The following is a 23,014-nucleotide window of genomic DNA, read 5'->3' on the forward strand; positions in this document are numbered from 1 at the left end:
TAATTGGTGTATTAATCTGAGTTTGGAAAAATATTCACTGCATTTAATGCAGGCTCATATGGTGGACTCCTGGCAATCTGAAAAAAACCTTCTGCCATAAGAGAAAAAGATGAAGCTCAGGCAAAAGCTGGCTTCTTACACCCTTCAACCTTAGCTTAATTAATACAATTACTGTTGCTGTCATGGCTTAGTGGTAACATTGTCACTTAGAACGTTATGGGTCTAAACCTCACCGTAGACTCAATGTCTTTGTTGTCACGACAGTGAAGGGAGCTCTATGCAACTGAAAGTTACATATTTTTGAGAAGATGATAAACAGATATTAAATCACTCTCAAATGGATGCAAAAGATGCAAGCCTAGACTGATTTACTAATTACAGCTCCTATTAATTAGATCAGTAATGAGGCACTACTGTGCTGCAGTCTATGTACTGCTTAAGATCTTTTATAGTTTTAATGTACAAGTGTTGGCTGGTCCTCAAAATTACTTAATTACAATTCCCACGGTGACTGTTGCAAACATTAATATTAAAACAACAAAGGCTTTTATGTTAACTATTTTTTACATTTAAAAATCAAGATGATATATTTGGATAACCGTCACAATACAAACAACATTGTATAGTTATGGTGTTAATTGTGTCTTTATCAGAGTGTTAAAAACAAAGTTTTGACATTATCTGTAACTACATCATACAAACATTTAATATGTTCAAAACTATTCTTTGCAGGCCAATTTAGCAGAGGAATTAACGAGCTAAAAATAAGTTGTCAAATGCCTGCCATAATAACAAGTACATGAATGTGATATAAAATGTGTCCCTCAAACAGCTATTAAAATGTTTGGTTTCTACATTCTGTGGCACAATTCAACACTGCGACACTCATTGTATCGTAAAGACTCTGCTTCCTTAATTCTAGTTTGCTCATTATTCATGCCAATCTATTCACTGTACAGTACCCGGCTCAACTGGGAAATTATGTCAATAGATATAATGGAAATGGCTATATAAAGTTGTAAAAATAGATCATAAATATCGAATGTCAAACATTTAATTATTTTGGACTGATGCAGTAAGGCAGAAGCACTTTCATTTTAATCAGCGTGGAAGCCAGTTTGTTCATTCTGCAATGAATCACCTGTTTTTAACTTAACAACAAATTGATTATCTGGCAACAATTGACAGGACAACCAGGAAAAACTTTCAAACTAACTGAGTAAGTAAAAATTACTTTTTAGACTTTCTTAAAGTCTGGAGTATTCCACCATATTTTTAGAACATGGAACAGTATAGCAACCGGCCATTCGGCCCACCACGTCTGCCCCGACCATGATGTGAGTTTAAACTGAACCCATCAGCCTGTACATTTCATATCCCTCCACTCCCTGTCATGTGAGGGTTTAAATGTCTTTTAAAAATAGCTACTGTATTGCTTCTACTACATTCCCACACTTGTCTGGTCCAGGCATCAACCACCGTGTGAAACATTAGTATTTTTTGTTTAAGAAAGAACTGCAGATGCTGGAAAAACCGAAGGTAGACAAAAATGCTGGAGAAACTCAGTGGGTGAGACAGCATCCATGGAGCGAAGGATGTGTCTTTCCTCTTCCTCTGATACATAAGTACAATTAAGCCAAACTCAATTTCAATATAGAGCAAAGGAGAAGATATAGTGAAGAATATAGTTCTCAGCACTGTAAAACACCAGTTCCATGGACAGAGTCCAATGTCCTCAATCGAGTAGATGTGAATTGGACAGTACCGTAGCTTATGGAAGGGTCGTTCAGAAGCCTGATAACAGAGCTGATCCAGAATACTGCTCTCACTGCTAACTAGATGGTCTCTCTACATTGAAAATATTGAGTTCAGAGCAAAGGACTACTTTCCAGAACACAAAAATGCTGGAGAAACTCAGCAGGTGCAGCAGCATCTATGGAGTGAAGGAAATAGGTAACGTTTCGGGCCGAAACCCTTCTTCAGATTTTCCAGCATCTGCAGTTCCTTCTTGAACACTTTCCAGAACACGTTCATTCTGTCTGTAATCTTGTGCTCCATGCTCAGGGATTCCTGTTATCAGCCACCTTTATTTTCCAACCTTCTCCCATCCCAATGTCTCAACGTTCAATCATTGTTCCAACAAAACCCATGGAAGCTTCTGACTAGACATTTTACATCCTTCTAGTCTCAACATCCAGTTCAATAATTTCGAACAGTCACCAAAGCCAAGCTTGTGGTTAATCTTGACAGTGCTCAGATAGTCTTATTCCTTTTCTCCTTCTCTTTTCTGCTCATGCTCACTCATTTATTCATCTGCGTTTATTTACACCTCCTTCAGACCTACATTGTGTTATTCACGAATGCCTCACCACTGCTCTTTGTCCCTTCTCTATCATTCTATCATCAGGGCTGATATTGTCCCTCCTCGACAGCAGATATCCTATCCTTTTCCTTCATTGTATCAAATATCTAATTTTACCTCTAGGTTTTCCCAGTTCTGATGAAAGGTCAATGTTTGAATATTAACTATTCTCCTCCTCTCTCCATACATGCTGTCAGACCTGCTGAGTATTAAAAGTATTGTGTTGTTTAGGTTTTAGGCTTCTTAACAATTTGATTCGAGAAAAATACCTAGTCTCCATGGAACAGTATGAAGGCAATCATGTAAGTATTACAGTGGGAAATGTGAAACTGTATTAGCCAGCTCAGTCCAAATGGTATTGCTTTGTCAGGGATTGGTAAGTTGACTAGAAATATCAGAGTGAAGTGGTTTATGAGCAGTTTAATTTACAAGATCACAAACATGGTTCAATTTTGACAGAAGCAATACTGTACATAAATAATTCCCTCACTTTATGTACCAGGCTGTTGTAACTACAGGCAGCCTACTTAGTGCCTTTAATTCAGTTCAATAAAGTACCAGAGCAAACTCCTCCCTACACTGACTCCACAATTACAGTTGTTTCTACAGAGGAAGGTTAAGGGCCCGTCCCACTTACGCAACCTTTACAGGCGACTGCTGGCACCCGTGATAGGTCGCCGAAATTTCCAACATAGCCTGTGTGGTTGTGAGAGGTCTCTTATGGTCGTGAGAGGTCTCCTATGGTCGTGAGAGGTCTCCTATGGTCGTGAGAGGTCTCCAAGAGTCGTAGCGTCTTTCTGGTCGCCGCTGAATTTTCAACATGTTGAAAATTTCGGCGACCTATCACAGGTGCCGTTAGTTGCCTGTAGAGGTCGCGTAAGTGGGACAGGCCCTTTACACTAAAGATCTGTCACAAATTCCTTAGGGATTGGAACTAGATGGAATACAGTGTAGCAAAGAGTGGAGTCATGCATTTTAGTGGTAGAAATAATGCTGTAGACTATTTTCAAAATGGGGAGAGAATACAGAAATCGGAGGTGCAATGGGACTTGGAGTGCTGGTGCAGGATTCCCAAAATGTTAATCTGCAAGTCCAATCGTTAGTAAAGAAAGCAAATGCAATGTTAACATTTATATCAAGAGGGCTAGAATACAAAACAGGCATGTAATGCTGAGGCTCTCTAAGGTGCTGGTCGGGCCACAATTGGAGTATTGTGAGCAATCTTGAGCACCATATGTGAGGATGGATGTGCTGACTCTGGAGAGGGTCCAGAGGAGGTTTACAAGAATGATCCCAGGAATGAGTGGGTGACATATGATGAGCGTTTGACGGCACTTGGCCTGTACTCGCTGGAGTTTAGAAGAATGAGGGGGGACCTCATTGAAACGTACAGAATTGTGAAAGGCTTGGAATGAGCGGATGTGGGGAGGATGTTTCCACTATTAGGAGAGTCTAGGACTAGAGGTCATCGCCACACAATTAATGGACGTTCCTTTAAGAAGAATTTCTTTAGTCAGAGGGTGGTGAATCTCTGGAATTCTTTGCTACTGAAGGCTGTGGAGGTCAAGTCAATGGATATGTTTAAGGCAGGGTGTCAGGGGTTATGGGGAGACGGCAGGAGAATGGGGTGAAGAGGGAGAGACAGATCAGCCATGATTGAATGGCGGAGTCGACTTGATGGGCCGAATGGCCTAATTCTGCTCCTACCACTTATGGAGTGGGAGAGAAAGAACGGTATGATCAGAAAGTGGTTCAAGTCCCAAAATGGTGTCCAGTTGGGAGCTGCTCACTGCCTCACTTGGTGTGTTACTCAGAAAGATCTCTAGCACCGGCAACGAGCGAGATGTTATATATTGAAATAAATCTTAAAATGAAAATCCATAAGACGTACAATTCGAAAAGAAGGATACGTTTCAGATGGAGGGTGACCAACAGCAACGTTACACTGGAAAAAATAGAATCTCTGCAGAACAATGGCCACTTTCTCACTACTTTGTGAGGCTGAAACAATCATATTTAATGTCATAATAATATCCGCAATTCTTTCTTACACAATCATATTTAATGATCTTGCCAGAAAGGCTTTATTGCAAGCATAGCAAAAAGGTGTAAACTTATGCTTCCTAGGCTGTAACTTCAGCTTGATATTGAGGACTTTACCAATCAGATGAATATTTTGGTGCTAATTAATCTGGCTTCCAAAGTGTTGTTTTCCTAATACTGCTGCCTCCCGTACAATCCACATCGTAAAACCTGAGCAAGTCTCACCTCCATCAGAATCTAGCTGTGAGATTTATAAACCAAAAGTTGTTGCTTTTGGATTTGAATGTGATACAAAGATTACAGGCATATCATATTGGGGGCTTGGAATGCACTGCCAGGGAAAGCTACGATAGTGGTGTTTAAGAGGCTTTCAGATAAGCGCATGGAAGTGCAAGGAATAGAAAGATATAGATCATGTACCGTCAAATGAGATCAGTTTAACCTGGCATCATTGTGGGCCGAAGGGCCTGCGCTGTAGTGTTCTATTTTTTATGAAATAGTTGACTGCTACAAAGAAAATATAAATGAAAGTTACAATAGATAAGATTAATAAGGATGAAATGTGACTGGTTATTTAGGGGTGAGAGCATACCTTGTAATCCATCTGCTCAGAGCAGTTGAATACATAAACCATAATTCCCAGTGCTCTGCCTAAATCTTTAGTGGTTTCAGTCTTCCCTGTTCCTGCAGGCCCGGCGGGAGCTCCACTCATCGTCAGATGTAGAGACTGGGTCAGCGTGATATAACATCTGAAACCAAACAATGAAATATACACATGTATAAACATTGAGAATAAAATATATAAGGTCATAAGTGATAGGAGAAGAATTAGGCCATTGGGCCCACCAAGTCTACTCCGCCATTCAATCATGGCTGATCTATCTCTCCCTCCCTATTCTCCTGACTTCTCCCCATAACCCCTGACACCCCAATATGCCAAGATAGCCAAAGGATTCTTCTCAATGGTTAATTCCATGCAGACAACTTGTGTTCAGCCTCAAGAGCATAGCCATCAACATGGTTAATACTCATGAAATTAAACAATGTGTGATGAGCATTAGAATCGTCTCAAATATAAATTAGATGTGGGAGTAAAAACTTAGATTATTTTTCAATGATGTCTTAAAACATGGAAAAATAACGAGCCAGAATTAGCAATTCACCCTGCTTTGTCATTCAGTAAGGTTATGTCAGACCTGACCTTGGCCTCAGCTCTCTTCCCAACTGGTCCCCATTATCCTTGATTCCCCACAAGTCAGAAATGTTATTGATTTCAGCATAGAATGTGTTTAAAGAAACAGCCTTCACGGTTGTCTAGTGGAAAATTCAAAACATTCTCAACTCTTTTTGAGACCCGTTATCACTTCATCCTTTTGAGCTTTTAGCCTGAAAAACCTCTCAAAATCTTATAGATTTCCAATAAGATTATTACCTGCCATTCTTCGCAAGTCCTGGGAACATCGGCCCATCCTGTTCATAAAATAATCTTCTCTAATTTAGAATCAATCCGGGCAGCTCTTTGAACTCCCCCTGATCCATCCTTTAAGTCCTAAAATCAGAACTGTTCACACTACCTCCGCTGTGGCTTGACTGAACTTCTGTATACTTGCATCAAAACTTTATGACTTTTCTGCTTCATCCCTCTTGCAAAGAAGGCCTATATCCTATAATCCCTTCCTGACTACTTGCTATCTCTGTACGTTAGCCTTCTGTGCTCCTTTCCCAAGGGCATCCTGAAAACAAAGATTTATTGTCATCCTTATTTTAATTCATATCCTGTGTAACATTTCTTCTCACAAAGTGGATAACTTCACACTTCTCCATGTCAGCCATAGTTTTATCCACTCATTTGACCTGCTTGTAGCTAGGAGGATCCAACTACATGTTTAGATCAATGAGATATATGATCCCAATGACACCATTGCTGTATATTTTCCTTTCTTGGTTCTTGGTTCTTGGTTTCTTGGTCCTCCAAAATATTCCAAATGGAATTTAAACTGGAGGTGGTGAAGGGAGGGCTTAAGCCAGAAAGTGTTATTGGGAAGAAAGAGCTACTTTAAATTAAGTTGCATCTGGTTGGGTAACTATAGTTGGGTGGAGATTATTCCATGCTTTAATTGTGCGGGGGAAGAATGAATTGCTGTATACATCTGTCTTTGTAGCTGGGATCACAAATTGGATCGAATGCCCTCGTCTGCTCCTAATTGGTTTGGGTTTGGTGTAGGTCTTGTAGTCTATGTCGAGCTGACCATTTATCATTTTGTAAAAACAGGTCAAACGGTGAGCTTCACGTCTGTCTTGGAGAGGGTTCCACCCCAGAGAATTCAGAAGTTTGGTGACACTCGCTTCTCTCTCATAGGTGTTAGTAACAAATCAAGCTGCCTGTCTTTGGACACGTTCGATGGAAGAAATGTTTTTATTTGTGTATGGGTCCCATGCTGCAACTACGTAGTCCAAATGAGGTCTAACGAGGGTGAAGTATAGCTTCTCCTTGACAGAAGTTGAACAATGATGAAAGTTGCGCCTCAGAAAGTTTAGGACACCTGTTGCTTTCACCGTTGCACGATGAGTCTGACCATTCCAACGCAGATCATTCTGCAATTTGATGCCAAGATACTTGGTTTGTTCGGATTCTTCAAGGGCGGCACCAAGTATATTGTAAGATGTTTCGCCTGGATTCCTCTTTCTGGTGACACGCATAATTTCACATTTGGAAGGGTTGAACTGCATGCCCCATTGTTGTGACCACTCAACCATATTTCATTGTTCAGTGGTGATCAGCAACCAAATAAAAAGTGCATGGAAAGAGAGTAAGAACTAAAGATCAATAAATAAATAAAGATATAAATTATTGGCCATAAATGTAGATGGATTGCTTAGGAAGTTTGTAGATGACACCAAGATTGTTGACAACAAGACTGTGAGGTGGGCTGTTAAGATATGCAGCAAAATATAGACCAGCTACAGAAATGGGCAGAGGAATGGCAGATGGAGTTTAATCCAAGCAAGTGGCAGGTCAAATATAAGGGGATAATATACAATTTTATATCGAAATCTCGTGATGAGACTGCGTGAAGAACCCGCCAGCCCACATGCACTTCAATACGTCATCGCATGGCGCGGGATTCGGATGCATTCGAAAATGCTCAGTGAGATTAACTTGGGCAGGGCTCGCTGTGCATTATGAAAAGCAATGGGGTTAAATGGGCCCATTGCACAGCCTACTAACCAATAACTGGGTTAAGCAACAGCAGGATGGGTGTTCGACTACACATCTCACGTTCCCAATCTGACTATAGATTTTATATCAAATAAAAAAAACACTGGATGTTTGAGAATAGAATGTAATTTCCATTTCACACAAGATGCTGTATCTGATCATTACACAGAACCAATGGATAATATCCAAAATGCGGAAAAAAAGCAGATTTAAACAAATCTGCTTTCACATGGGATAAGCTTTAAGCCATGCAGTGCAACATAGTGAGGGGATAAATCATAACTTAAAACTATTTAATTCCTCACTTAAACGGGTTTCAAGACACATCTGGCATCATTTTATTGAGTTATCGAAGCCATAATCTATTGAACTGCAGAGACTGTACTAACAAGTTGACAATAAATTAATGCATTGTCAGCAGGAATAATAAATAGAGATATCGGGCAAGGAAGCTGGAGGCAGCACGTACTGTGGTACACTGCAGAACCTGTGCACAATGTCAGGTGCACAGAGAGATGTCTGAAAACATTAGCAAATATGTCACATGAATGTAATTAATTTATAGCTGAAAGAGAGATAATAGTGTAGTAACCATTAAGCAATGAGGCACGTATTCGGACCAATACTCTATCAGAGATGATGTGTAACTCTATCCCTGTGGAAAGATGCAGATTTACGTGTCATTCGACTTGCAAATTATTTGTCTTCAAGCAAGAGTAAGCCTGAAAGAAACCCTCCAAGTTAAGGTCACAGAATGCAAAATACGCAAGCTGAATTACACTAATATGGATTTGCCGACTTTCACAAAATTAAAAAAAAATACAAAATATAATTATTGACTAAGGTTACAACTATGTTTTCTGAGCTGCTGAAATCATAATTGTGTAAGGATTAAGGATATGCAATTATACAGTATGGTCTCAGCTCTTTGTGAGTCTTTGATCTCATTTATGTTAAATGGACAAATTGTAACATCTTGCTCTAAGTCTCCACATGACCCCGTAGCAAGTTTATGTAAAGATCAAACCGTGCCATTGCCCCCCCCCCCCCCCCCCCCCCACTCCCCCCCTCCCCCATTTCAGGGTACCATAATTTTCGGGACACATGGCTTCACAGGCGTTTGTAATTGCTCAGGTGTGTTTAATTGCCTTCTTAATGCAGGTACAAGAGAGCTCTCAGCACCTGGTCTTTCCTCCAGTCTTTCAATCACCTTTGGAAACTTTTATTGCTGCTTATCAACAAGGACCATCAGATAAGATCCTGGACACCTTTTCTTCACTCTGTGGCCATTAAAATGTTTACGCCAAATTGTGGAGGCAAGCCATGGACGTCAAATTATATTTTATATTATATTTATAGTTAATAAATTTGATATCATACATGTTTGATCAGCACCCATGGCGTTTCAACCTTGCACACACCTGTCTGTTAAAGGTGTGATAACCAGTCGGGGGGTGTTGCCCAGATATTCATAGGAATACAGAAATTGTGCGTCACAGATGTTGGCAAAGCAGTGTTTCCTCTCATCGTCCCAGCGATGACGGAGCTGGGAGAGCCAGACAAAAGCTTGAGAGTTGTCAACCTGTCAAAGGAAGTGTACACTCTTCAATAACCGCAAACCGTGGTGATGAAATAGAAATAAATACTCCACTTTAAATAAACTATTTCCCAGCCTCACAGATGCAACACTGAAAATACATTTGCTGTGCCAAAACCAGTGAATTGACCATGGACATGTAAGTTTCCTAGTTTCCCAAACAGGTTGTGACATCTCCCAATATAATGATGATAGTCATGTATAAAAAGTTCTTCTCGCCAGCTAAGTGCTAAAGAAGTCCATTTGGTGCACTCTGAAATGGCAAATAACATTTTACGGTAGAAATTATGCCTGAAAGCAGCATTTGATATTTTCTGCTGTCTTACAAATTTCTTTTTGTTATCTCATTGGGGATAATTTGGAAGGTACACAAAAATGCTGGAGAAACTCAGCGGGTGCAGCAGCATCTATGGAGCGAAGGAAATAGGTGACGTTTCGGGCCGAAACCCTTCTTCAGACTGGGGATAATTTGGATATAGGCCAATAGTGGTAAGTAGACAATATCAAATTTCCCACCAAGTATATAAGCTTCAAAGTTTTTGGTTCCATTTCAGTCAATGAAAATCACAAGAAGTGTACAATAATTATGTTAAACTGATATATTGAGATGTAAAGGAACTAACTAAAGCTTCAAAATTATAGGGAAAGGATGAGCTTTAAACAAACCTCAGTGTGAAAAAAATACTGCAATAAAACTCAAAAATAAAATGTGATTGGTGGGTCAATATCAGACTGTACTTGGTGGCACCAACCTTCTGAGCAATTATCTTTGCAACAACGTCACGTGCGTGGACATCGATCGTGCAGATAGTCATGATCTTCTGCCGATCTCCTTTCGAGAGCTGGCCAATTAACATGGTAATAAGTGTATTCAACTGGTTAATCTGTTTTTTGTAATAGTCCTTCATGGCATTTTCATAGCCTTCTTCCAGTCTGGCGAAACAAATCCCAACTTCCGTAGTCCACCAAATCTGAGTGCAAGTAAGCGCCACCTGGTTGAGGAAAATCAGGGACAGCTTTGAATCAATTGCCTCAATATTAATGTACGGGTTATTTTGCTGAAATAGGATGAGACCATTAAAGTGCAAGTAGTGAACAATATATGAAATACAAATAAGTGAAAACTGCAAATGCTGTAAATCTGAAATAAAAGAGAAAATGCTGGAAGCACCCAACAAGTCAGATAGTATGTTTAAGAAGGAGCTGCAGATGCTGGAAAATCGAAGGTACACAAAAAAGCTGGAGAAACTCAGCAGGTGCAGCAACATCTATGGAGCGAAGGAAATAGGCAACGTTTCGGGCCGAACCCCTTCTTCAGACAGTACCTTTGTCAGATAGTACCTTTGAAAAAGAAATTGAAGTAACATTTCCGATCAAAGATTATTCAACAGTGTACATCTTTAAACAGGAAGCAATAATTGTCTGGCAGAATGCAGTAACTAGATTAAGATTAACAACATCAATTTTATACAAGAACGTGGTATAGCTAAGGTGACTTTGGTAATGCAATGAGTTAGTTCATCAATAAGAGGACCACGGAAGAGATAGATTTATTGCCTATATCCTAGATTCAACAAATCCCTTGGACAAATGATGCATTTAGGTGGTGAGGATCAAGTGCATTGAAGAGTGATAATCTATTGTCAATTTAATTGCATTATTATATAATCAATTGATCTCTGCTCATCAGCGTCCACAAGATTTTCTTCTCTGGTTTCTGAGCGATGAAGACAAAATCCATGCTGCATTTCACTGCTGCAGAGCTCAACTACTGGCTGCGCAAATACATCAAATAGTTAAAAAATGCAGGTAAGAGGCGAGTGATGAAGCTGGTTTTACAGTTAGTTCTGGTTTACCTGAGCTGGATAATCGAAAAGCCACTGATCTCTTGGTTTCTCTTCATACGCCATGACACCTTCAGTCATTTCATGCCTCACTGTATCTCTCATGGCGTCCAACACACGATTCAACCAAATTTCAACCTAGGACATAAAATAAATGAAACTTTCATTATTATGATGCAAACAATGTTACAATCTTATAAACCAAATAAATGATCTTGGACAGATTAGAAACTTGAGAGAAATGCCTGTTGAATATTGAATATTGAAAAACAGCATTTTGGTATGTTGAAATTTGCCAAATTTAGTTAACGACACTTCAATAATCATTGAAAATAATGGATAAAAGGTTAAATGAAAGTAGTCATTGTACAGTTTATAAAATATATTATTTGATCAGCAGTGAGTTGAATGAAGAGTTGAAGACACATGGCTTGAAATGTTTGTTTTGTAAACTGACTGACTGCTGAACAATTTGAAATATAATGCTAAAATATCAATTGGTTTTGGAAAATGGTGGAATATGAATTGCCAGACTTATGCTGTGTTACGATCCATTACAGAGAAAATACTGCCAGTGAATTAGTGATTATACTGGAATAACCAGTGTCAGAGTAATGATAATTGGTTGTACTTGAATTGCCAAAGCACAGAAGGCTATGGACATAGTACTAGTAAATGGGATTAGTATGGATGGCTAATTGATAGCCAGCATTGACATTATGGGCCAAAGGCCCTGTTTATCTGCTCTAATGCTTTACAACACAAGGATTTAAAAACTAATTGGTAGCGCAAAGCAGAATAGAAAAGTAATCTAATGAGAAACTTGAAAACTACAAAACATTCTACAGATATGTTAAAACAAATTGCATCCATTATTACATACGACATTACTCTTGATCATCTGCAGTGTGACAGTTGATGTTTCCTTTCCAGCATCACACCCAATTTCTGGATGCATTTCTGTAATATGCCATTCCCATTCATATACATATTTGGATACCTTCAGCAGGCACAGAGGTCACGCTTTTCCTACCTGCCCATCGCAGTCGCATGGCTCTTTGAAGTTCACATATTCATCCTCCTTGCTGTACATTCCCAGGGCCATTTTAGTTGGCTCATCATCGCCCTCAGTCTGGAATTTCATGCTGGCCATGTTGTCAAAGAGTTTAGACAAGTGACGTTGAACCTACAATTCAAATTTTTACACAAAGACAACATGATTCATGACATGGTTCACCTTTCATCAACAAATATTTTGAAACTAATTCTAACTTGACAAGTCATTTCTGCTTCCTATGTGGAATTTTGAAAATATCCACCGCTGTTGCATGTACAAGTCCTTCCAGTGAATAAACATGTCAGCTCGTCATAGGAGCTAAATGTGCAATATATTGTTACACACTGCTTGTAATATTCAGTTCCATTGATTTAATTTCAGTTTCACATATGTTTGTTTCAATATAAAACAAGGACAAATTCATTCTCAGGTTTTCCGGCTATGAAAGGTGCTTGCGGAAAGTTGAAAAGTTCTTTCTTTTCAACATTTCATTCATTGACTTGTAGATAGCAGAGATAGTTGAGGCAAGCACAATAACAACATATAAAACACATTTGGACAGGTACATGGATTAGAAAGGTTTAGAGGGATATGAATAAAACACAGGCAAATGGGTCTAGCTTTGTCAGATGCTCGTTTAGCATCTTGGTCAGCTTTGATGAATTGGGCAAAAGGATTGATTCTATGCTGTACGACTCTCTGACTCTATAATATGGGAAGCATGGCATAAAATTCTCAACAAGACTGCTCCTTATTCAACTGAAGGTTATGGACTTTTCATTTATTCATTTTTTCAGGATATAGGATTGGCGGCTGTACAACCCAGCTTTTATTGTCCATCCAGAATTGCCATTTGGAAGGTGGTGGTGACCCACTTTCATTATATCACTGCAACCCTGTAGCCTGCAAAACGTGGTGCACATTGCCCAGTCCATCACGGGTTCTGGCCTCCCCACCATTGAAGGAATTCACAGAAGTCAAAAAGGCAGCCAGCATCACCAGAGACCCACACAACTCTGGCCACGCTGTTATTTCACTTCTGCCATCGGGAAAAGATATACGAGCCTGAAATCTGTAACTTCCAGGTTCAGGAGCAGCTTCCTCACGACAGCCATCAGGCTATTAAACACTACAATCTCCAAATAAGTTCTGAACTACATGGACTTGGGGGCATGGGTTTTGTCTTTTGCACTATGCTTGTTTATTTTATGTGTATGTGTGTGTGTGTGTGTGTGTGTGTGTGTGTGTGTGTGTGTGTGTGTGTGTGTGTGTGTGTGTGTGTGTGTGTGTGTGTGTGTGTGTGTGTGTGTACACACCAACTTTTTTTTCATAAGATCATAAGGCAGAATTAGGCTATTCGGCCCATCAAGTCTATGATCTTCAATCATGGCTGATCTATCTCTCCGTCCTATCCCCATTCTCCTGCCTTCTCCCCATAACCTCTGACACCCGCACTAATCACAAATCTATCCAACTCTGCCTTAAAAATATCCACTGACATGGCCTCTACAGCCGTCTGTGGCACTAAAGAAAGACCTCCTCATCTCCTTCCTAAAAGAACGCCCATTAATTTTAATGCTATGACCTCTAGTCCTAGACTCTCGCACTAGTGGAAACATTCTCTCCACATCCACACTATCCAAGCCTTTTTCTCATTTATTATATTGTTTACAGGATACTGTGGTTACATATTCTGATATGCTGCTGCAAGTAAGAATGTTATTGTTCTGTCTGGGACATATGACAATAAAACACTCTTGACTTAAAGGTTTCTGTGTGGTATTATTGGGTAGGAAGTTCCAGAATTTAGATCCAGTGATGAAGATGACCAGAAATAATTCATTTTAATATCATGAAACCATGTTCAGTCAAAGTCAGCATTGATGTCCAGGCCAGTCCCTTGCATCTTATCTTTGATCAATGTTTGGACCAATTCTGTGATGTCAAAAGAAGAACGATCTTAGTGAAACCAAAACTCAGCATCAGTGCGTTGATTATTGCTAACTAAGTGCAACTTGGTGGCATTGTCTCCAATTTACTTCATCCCACTGTCGATAATCCAAAGTAGGCTGTTTGAGTAATAACAAGATGGATTGTTTCTCCTGTTTTTTTGATAAAAGGAAACGCCTGGGCAATTTTCAACATGGTCAGGTTGTAATTGAACTAAAACAGTTTGGCTGGAGCACATCGTCATTACTGCCGTTGGGTTGTTGCCCGATTTAAAAGCCTTTGCTGTTTTCACTGCTTTCAGACAGTTCATGGTATCACTTGACTGAATCGAATTGGCAGCGAATTGGATTCAGTGAAGGTGAGTTTCCCAGGAGGAAGCCAAGATTGATTGCCCACTCAGCAATTCTGAAACAGATCCATGTGCAGCTTATGGCTTTATGACCTAGAAACCTATTCCCATAATTCAATAAGGGACAGCACCAGTCCTTACCAGCAGCTCAGCACCATTACGGTGTATGTCAAACATAAGTGATTCCCCACAGCTAACACATTATGGATCACAAATGACTGGTATAACTTCTGCCGTCTTAGTTCTCTGGATAAAAGCTACGCTTGAGTAAAATGAGAGCAGCTTTCTTGACCTCTGCTAGACCAGTACAGCTTATTCACAAAAGATAGACACAAAATGCTCAAGTAACTCAGCGGGGCAAGCAGCATCTCTGGAAAGAATGAATGTGTGACATTTCGGGTCGAGACCCTCCTTCAGTTTCGAACTGAAACGTCACCCATTCCTTCTCTCCAGAAATGCTGCCTGTCCTGTTGAGTTACTCTAGCATTTTGTGTCTATCTTCGATGTAAGCCAGCATCTGCAGTTCCATCCTGCAGCTTATTCACAAACTTGGTAGACCAGTGGAAGTTCGTACTGTACATACCCTTCATATATCCATTATTGCAACCCATATCTGCTGCTCAGATTGTAAGATGCTCTGATGATGATACAAAAATAAAAATAAAACCGGTTAGCTGTTTCTATGCTTCCACTACAGAGGACATGCAGGTACCCCGGTCAAGAAGTGATCCAATGTGCACCAGTTTTTTAACATCTCCCAGCTCAGAGGACAATATGCGAACGTGTAATTTTTTTTTGTCTGATCAGAAAACCAGAAAAACAGTGTTTAAATTAAATCTCTCCTTAAATAACTGTAGATGCTATTTTTCTCTGTTATGGAGTGTTAAGTTGCCAATCTATACTATTCATTTCAATTAGCAGGTTCTCAACCTGAAATGTCCAGTATCCTTGTGCCTCCACAGATGCAGATTGATACACCGAGTTCTTCCAGCAGTTTAGTGTTTTGTTCTGTAAGCTCCACTGTCTGGGTAGCTACTTGTGTCACCTGCCTTAGCATTGCATGTTCACACCTTATCTAAAGGACAACATCTCAGCAATGCAGACCTTCAATAATGCATCACCACTTCTTGAGATATATGATGCTACCAACTCATCTGAACAAGTAACAACCAAGATCTGATTGTAATTCAAGGTTCTCAATAAAATAAAGTTAAAGCAAACCAATACAACAGTCGGATTTTCCCCACCTGGCAACTTTTTTACTTAGTTCATGCATCCTTTATAAAGACAATAGAAGAATTAGAGTTATTTGTGCAATGTTAGCAACTCTAGCCTTTTGTAATCTTCCAGCAGTTTCACCAGCAAGGTAAGATGCTCACCTGATGAGGGTTTGTTCCATTGGAAAGAATATCCAACAAATCAGCCGAAGAAATAAAATAGAAACGGGGGAACGCCAATCTTTTGGTGTCAAGATATTCTGCCAGTGCTTTCTCACAGAGAGCCAATCTATGCAGGAAGAAAATGAAACGTTGCATCCATTTATGTAACACTTGTGATTTACTGAATAGTAGTCTCTGTAAAATCTGATATCCTGGCATTCTCAGATTTTGTGGACCATCGGATATAGCTTCTCACAATACACAAACACACTTATTTTTAAATAATAAGTACCAGTTTAGTAAGTTTTCCACTCATGCTTCCCCAGAGTTAACCAGATTATAGTCTATAACCTATTCATCTTCCTTAAGGGCCTGTCCCACTTTCACGAGTTATTCACGAATTCTCCCGAGTTTTCCCCTTGATTCAAACTCGCAGAATGTTCGTAACGAGTCCGTAGGAGGTCGTAGAGTTTGTAGATATATTGTAGCGGCTCGTTATGCTAGCTGTAGGTATTCGTGGCATCAGGTAAGTTGGGACGTTTTTTCCAGCCCGATAAAAAATGTCCACGAGTAAGAAAATGGTCGGGGTGAAAGAAATTGCAACTTTTTACTCGTAAAGAGGGCATCGAAATAGTCGTGGGAATTCGTAGACATACTCGTAAGAGTTCGTAGGAGTTCGTGAACATAGTCGTGGAAGGTCGTAGAAGTTTGGAGATTACCACGATCTTGATTTTTATTTAGGTCCTTTAAACTCGGCAGAGGTTTTGAATTAAGTCGTGAGAGTGGGACAGGCCCCTTACCATTTTCAAAATTCCTGACACAGCAAGTTAAAAACTAGTAACAGAAGTGGGGTGCTGACGTGTCTATAAGGGGTGCAGATAACACAACCATCTGAGCCAGATGCTAAAGCATTGGGACTTCCAAACAATGGGCAAAGCAGATCATCAGAGGTTTACTGTAATGAACAGGAAGTGTAATTAACTTTTTTCTGTTGACCTGTTCAATGACATTTGCAAATATCACCCTGTCCCATGATGATTTATTTGCCAACAATCAAATCAAACTAAATTAATGTACTTCCAGACTGTGCAACAGAAACGTAAATCATTCCCTAGCAATTGTTTGATGAGAATATATCCTGGGACTTTCAAAGTCTTGCGGGTCTTGCCCAGTGCAAAATTATATTTGCATATTTTACTGAATGTACTAACACCTCAAAAAGACTATCGCCTTTGTAAAGGTCAACATATCACCGCTGCTGTTCTAAACATTTAGTTAGAATTCTCAGTTCCATTGTGTTTTCCCCGCGTCCGTGCAGCTTTGCTCTGGGTGCTGCAGTTTCCTCCCACACTCCAAAGACGTACAGGTTTGTAGGTTAATTGGCTTCGTTAAAAAAATGTAGATTGTCCCTACTGTGTGTAGGATAGTGTTAGTGTGCGGGGATGGCTTGGTGGGCCGAAGGGCCTGTTTCCGCACTGTATCTCTAAACTAAACTAAACCCTCAATGTTTTACTTAGTTTATTCAATGAAATGAGAAGAGTTCCACCTCACCTGACCTGGATGCCTTCCAGCTTTTCACACAAACCCGGTTTGTTTGTGGCCTCCACTACATTTGGGGTTCTCTCAGCATCCCATGCCAGCTCCTTAAAATCTGCATCAATTCCATCGAACCGTTTGGAGTCCTCCATAAGACACAACACAACAATAAATTTCACAACACTTGCACTTCCTCAATTATTACAAAATACATATAAAACTTCCAAAAATCCAAAGTGTAATTTACAACTGCAATGTAGCCTTGAAATATGAAGGAACAGAGTGAATTGAATAAGGTTCCTGAAGCTACTTTTCTCAATTGAATTAATCTAATTGATCAGGCCCCACCACTGATCTATGTTCATTCACAGCGTTACCTGATAAATTCTGGCGATCTCAAACTTGAACATTTCAATTGATTCATATGATGAAAGAATGGGTCAAATGTCCTTGTATTCACTGGAATTTAGAAGGATGAAGGAAGAAACATATACAATTATTAAGGGATTGGACACGCTAGATGTTGGAAACATGTTCCCGATGTTGGGGGAGTCAAGAACCAGGGGCTATAGTTTAAGAATAAGGGGAAGGCCATTTAGAACTGAGATGAGGAAAAACATTTTCACCCAGAGAGTTGTGATTCTGTGGAATTCTCTGCCTCAGAAGACAGTGGAGGCCAATTCACTGGATGCATTCAGAAGAGAGTTGGATAGAGCTCTGAGGGCTACAGGAATCAAGGGATAAGGAGAGAAGGCAGGAACGGGGCACTGATTGTGGATGATCAGCCATGATCATATTGAATGGCGGTGCTGGCTCGAAGGGCCTACTTTCTATGTTTTTATGTTAACCATAATCTTTAAGAGAAGTTCAGATTTCTACATACTTTGTATGTGAAGGTACTCCCAAATGTCACTTAATCTGCATTTCACCCCCATCCCAGAGGAGATGGCTTTTCTACGTCCATCTGAACTAAACTACTTAACATTTTATTATTTAATTAGCTGTTACTTAACTTTCAAAGCACAAGGGAGTGCAACCCAGTGTATTTACAGTCTCTTCCCAATTTAGCTCTTTATTCATTACACTGGTGAACATGTTGTACCACATCTACGCTCAATATTTCCTACGTAAAGTCTCAATGCCAGACCTGCGTACACAACTCCATTAAACGTTGACCAAACTCCACGCATTTAAAACATCACTTCAATCTCTTTGTATTTCACGTCTGTTGAATCGAAGATATTCCATGATCTTCTTGATTAGCTTTTGTACCCGTGTCTAGTTTTATGATGTGTGCGTCTGAACACTCAATTCTTAATTTCCCTTCCATTCTTCAGTTTAACATCAGCCCAGAAACTGAGGCATGGGTTTTGATTTATAATTGCAAATTCAAGTGTCACCGTTTTATCACGCTTAAAGATAGAAAGTAAATGTTTGCTCTACCTCAGGCAACTGACAACGAATGTCCTCAGATCCAATAAAGATGCTTTCAAGATGCGACCAGGTCCGTTGCACCTCGAACCAAACTGATATTACAGAGTCAGCAATGGACAACTTCTTCTGCCAGCTGGATACCTCTTCCAAGAAAAAGGCAATATACTTGGAGGTCATTAGGTTCTGCAGCTGGACCTGGTTGTCCTCCAAGGTCTCAATAAGCTCCTCATCTGATTTGATCAATGGCACCGATGTGCGTGAGTGCGGTTCGTACTGAAATTGCATGGTGGTCCACGTTGTGTCCAGCTCCTTCAATACCTTCTCCATACCCATTTCTTTCACAGCTTTGTCCACGATTCCACAAACCTCGTCTTCAAAGTTGTGCAGGTTGAGTTGCAGGAGGTCAGCCAGAGTTGTGCTGTCATCCATGGTAAATGTTACATTTGTGGCTTGCATTAACTGATACCAGTGTCGATCCCGGATTGCTGGATTCTGAAGTTCAGCCACAGCCCGTAATGAAGTCAAAATATTCTTCACTGTGTTGTCCAACCCAGTGAAAGCATCCCATGCCCGTACTTCTTTGTCCAAGGCACGGATATCTTTTGCAAACTTTTTACATTCCAGCTCCATATTTTCGACATTGATTTCTCTCCACTTTGTAGTCTTCCAATCATCCATGCTCGATTTTACCAACAAAATCATATCCCATAGTCCTTTCAGAAGATGTACTTCTTTTCTGCATTGTTTTAATTGTTTATAGTCTGGTACATTGACTTCAAATAAACTTGCAGACTGATTAATGGCACCCATTGTAGCTTCCATTTGGCTGATCTGAGTGTGAACAATATCTAATACCTGATATGGTTGTATGCTATCAAACCTAATGAAAAGAAAAGATAATGAATATAGTAAATGCAGCTTCCCTTCATTTCGATGCATGTTTAATAATTACAGACTCAGGAAAGGTTACCAAAGCCACAGCGTTAATAAACATGGATAGATCATAATAATCAATAAACGACAAAAGTGTTTGAGATAAAGGGATTATTTTCACTAGAGTTGTAAAGGCTGAAAAGACATTCAATTCAATGGAGTCTATAATGTTAAGTCCTTTTATCCAACTTCTTCCAAGTGTTATTCGGTGTGGAAATGCACAGATTCTTCAGCTGAGGGGAGAACATTCTATGAAAGGACACATTAAGTGCTTGAGTAACTCAGCAGGTCAGACAGTATCTCTCGCGAACCTGGATAGGTGACTTTCACCTTCTACGGGGCCCTTCTTCAGGCTGAGCCGACCCAAGGCGTCACCTTTCCATGTTCTTCAGAGATGCTGCCTGACCCGCTGAGTTACTGCAACACTGCGTCTTTTTTTGTAAGCCAGCAGCTGCAGTTCCTTTTTTCTCCATTGGATGAAAAGAGTTTCTGAGCCGATGCCATGAGATCTCTGGAATTATGGTTGACAGCTCCAAGGGCTATTCCCTCCCATTTGTACACCTGTGTGGCTATCTCTTCTGGGTCTATCCTACAAGTGGGGCATTATTAGCCAAAGGGCTGTGATGGAGAAGTCTGGCAGGATACCTGTCGGATCTGATTCTATCAATACAGGGATGTTAGGATGTTACTTGACAAGTCTGCAAGACAGTTCTGCAAGTTTAGACACCACTCTCCGAGAGTTTGTGAAGAGGACTTCACGAGGTCAATTGGGATGGAAAGATGCCTGAATTCTGTGCCTCAGTCAATGCAAGGTAGTTGTCCAGTTTTATGCTTTCTGAAAGTCACATTAGTGGTATAACCTTTTACATATTCTGTTGTGCTGCAGCAAGCAAGAATGTCATTGTCCCACCTGTGACACATGACAATAAAAATCTCTTGATTCTTAACTTGACTCTTGACTTGACCAGGTGGTGTGCTAAGCCCTTTCAGAGTCACAAATGGGTTTGGAGTCACGCAGATTAAACCAGTTTTAATAATTGGGTAATTATTTCTCAAGTTCAAAGATTCTGTGGCACGGTGCAGATTATTAGGATTGCTGACTGTGTTAACTGGCAAAATTACATAGAACAGTTGTTCCAATGTTCCAACAGTTGAACAGCAACTCTCCAAATGTACAATATAACCCACCTCGATGGAAATTAATATCAAGGGATGGATAAGATGCAACAAAACTGACGTTGCCCAAAGTTAATATTACTCCCATCATATCCATAATCCTAGCAATAAGAAATCTATTCCTACAAATGTTTCTGTGAAGGGGTGATGAAAGCATCAAAGCACAGCAAAGTGTTATAAAGCATTACAAGGCATGAAATAGAGGCAGTCCTCTCATCATCAAGTTATTTTACAATACATAACTCTAAGCGACTCTTCATGGAAAACTCCATTAATGGAAGAATCCGTACAGAATGCACTATTAGGGAGATTGTTTTTATGAGATATGAGAATTTTCGGCTGCTCCATTCAACTGTTTGCAATTCTATTTAGAAAGTTTTCCTCATTGCTTTCCACAAGCTCTTCATGCGGTGGCGTGGTATTAGGCTAGCCTGAAATGAAGTAGAACCGCCAGTTCAGCCTGAGTATGAAGCAATTTCACCCTCGCATCACAACCATATTCAATCCATCACTTAATCCATCTCTACAGTGAAGTGGAATAAGATTCACAGCAAGAAAGTAGCCTTTTACCTGGGGTTTGAGATTATTGAAATATAATTCAAGTATGATGTGAAAGAGAGCTGTGGAGTCACATAGCACAGAAATAGGCCCTTCTGCCCAACTCATTCATCCGACCATGATGTCCCAATTGGCCCATATCCATCTAAGCTTTTCCTATGCATGTACCTGTCTAAGTTTATTTAAAGTGCTGTAAAAGTACCAGCCTCAACTACCTCCTCTGACAGTTTGCTTCTTATACCTGTTACCCTCTGAATGAAAAAGTTGTCCCACAGGTTCCTATTAAATCCTGCCCCTCTCACGTTAAGCCTATGTCCTCTGGTTTTTGACTCACCTATCCTGGGTAAACCACTCTCTGCATTCACCCTACCTATTACTCTCATGATCGTTTACACTGCTATAAAATCACCACTCATCCTCTTGCACTCCAAAGAATAGTCCTAGCCTGCCCAGACTCTCCCTAGAGCTCAACCTCTCCAGTCCTGGTCATATCATCATAAATCATCTCTGTACTCTAACAATACAGTACTCCAAATGTGGCCTCACCAATGTCTTGCACAACTGTAACCTAACGTCCCAACTTCTATACTTAATATCCTGAATGACGAAGGCCAATGTACCAAAGCCACTCCATCTAACAATGAGGTCGCTTTCAGGGAACTCTGTACCTGTACTCCTGAACTGAATTGGTTATTCAAAGTGCTATTTGGACATTCTGGGCACATTGCAAACCAGGATAGTGTTGGTTCCAAATAAGTAGGAGCCAAATACTTAGATTCCAGGCATACCCAAGTTATAAGTTGGATCCAGGTCAATAATTACTGGAACACTGGGAGTTGTCACCCCTCACCTGAATGGTGCATCTTTGCGAAATTGTTCTCGGAATTTGTGTTGCTCCACATCAAAGCTGGCACATTTCTTGCGAAGAATTGTAACCTCGTTGGCCTGCAGAGGAGCCACATGCTGCTTTGTTGTTATTGCTAGTTTCTTGGTATTGTTCCACTTCTCTGGCAGTCCCTGTACACACAAGCACCGACATGTATACTTCAATCCATTTTGCACAATCTAGTATATGTAAATAGTATTTCTGAACCAAGAGTGAGGTGTGTGAAAGCACCCTCTTGTAACAATATATCTTGCCTTCCTTATATAATTTTCCTCCAACTCTGCTCCACAGGGACAGTTCTTCCCAGCTGTTATCAGGCAACGGAATCATCCTCCCACAACCAGAGAGCAGTCCTGAACTACTACAGTGGCTTGCAAAAGTATTCATACCCCTTGAACTTTTCCACATTTTGTCACGTTACAACCACAAACGTAAATGTATTTTATTGGGATTTTATGTGATAGACCAACACAAAGTGGCGCATAATTGTGAAGTGGAAGGAAAATGATACATGGTTTTCAAATTTTTTCCAAATAAAAAACTGAAAAGTTCAAGGGGTATGAAAACTTTTGCAAGCCACTGTATCTATCTCTTTGGTGACCCTCGGACTTTGTTTGATCGGATTTTGCTGGTTACACCTTGCACTAAACGTTATTCTCTTATCATGTATCTATGCACTGTAAATGGATC

The 23,014-nt window shown here is 40.1% G+C and overlaps 1 protein-coding gene across 2 annotated transcripts in view; it reads right to left on the minus strand.

The window, feature by feature from the left end:
• dnah9 (dynein axonemal heavy chain 9) overlaps window positions 1–23,014 on the minus strand; it is a 325,024-nt gene that overhangs the window by 255,369 nt on the left and 46,641 nt on the right. For both annotated transcript variants that reach the window (XM_033044073.1, XM_033044072.1), the window contains exons 19-27: window positions 22,289–22,455; window positions 18,781–19,651; window positions 17,353–17,483; window positions 15,802–15,928; window positions 12,100–12,252; window positions 11,079–11,204; window positions 9,975–10,214; window positions 9,047–9,207; window positions 4,998–5,154 (exon numbers count right to left, since the gene is read on the minus strand). In XM_033044073.1, coding sequence (XP_032899964.1) covers window positions 4,998–5,154; window positions 9,047–9,207; window positions 9,975–10,214; window positions 11,079–11,204; window positions 12,100–12,252; window positions 15,802–15,928; window positions 17,353–17,483; window positions 18,781–19,651; window positions 22,289–22,455 — 2,133 coding nt within the window. The remainder of the gene's footprint in view (window positions 1–4,997; window positions 5,155–9,046; window positions 9,208–9,974; window positions 10,215–11,078; window positions 11,205–12,099; window positions 12,253–15,801; window positions 15,929–17,352; window positions 17,484–18,780; window positions 19,652–22,288; window positions 22,456–23,014) is intronic.

Source organism: Amblyraja radiata, chromosome 26 (assembly GCF_010909765.2).
Source record: "Amblyraja radiata isolate CabotCenter1 chromosome 26, sAmbRad1.1.pri, whole genome shotgun sequence".
NCBI classification, from domain to species: domain Eukaryota; kingdom Metazoa; phylum Chordata; class Chondrichthyes; order Rajiformes; family Rajidae; genus Amblyraja; species Amblyraja radiata.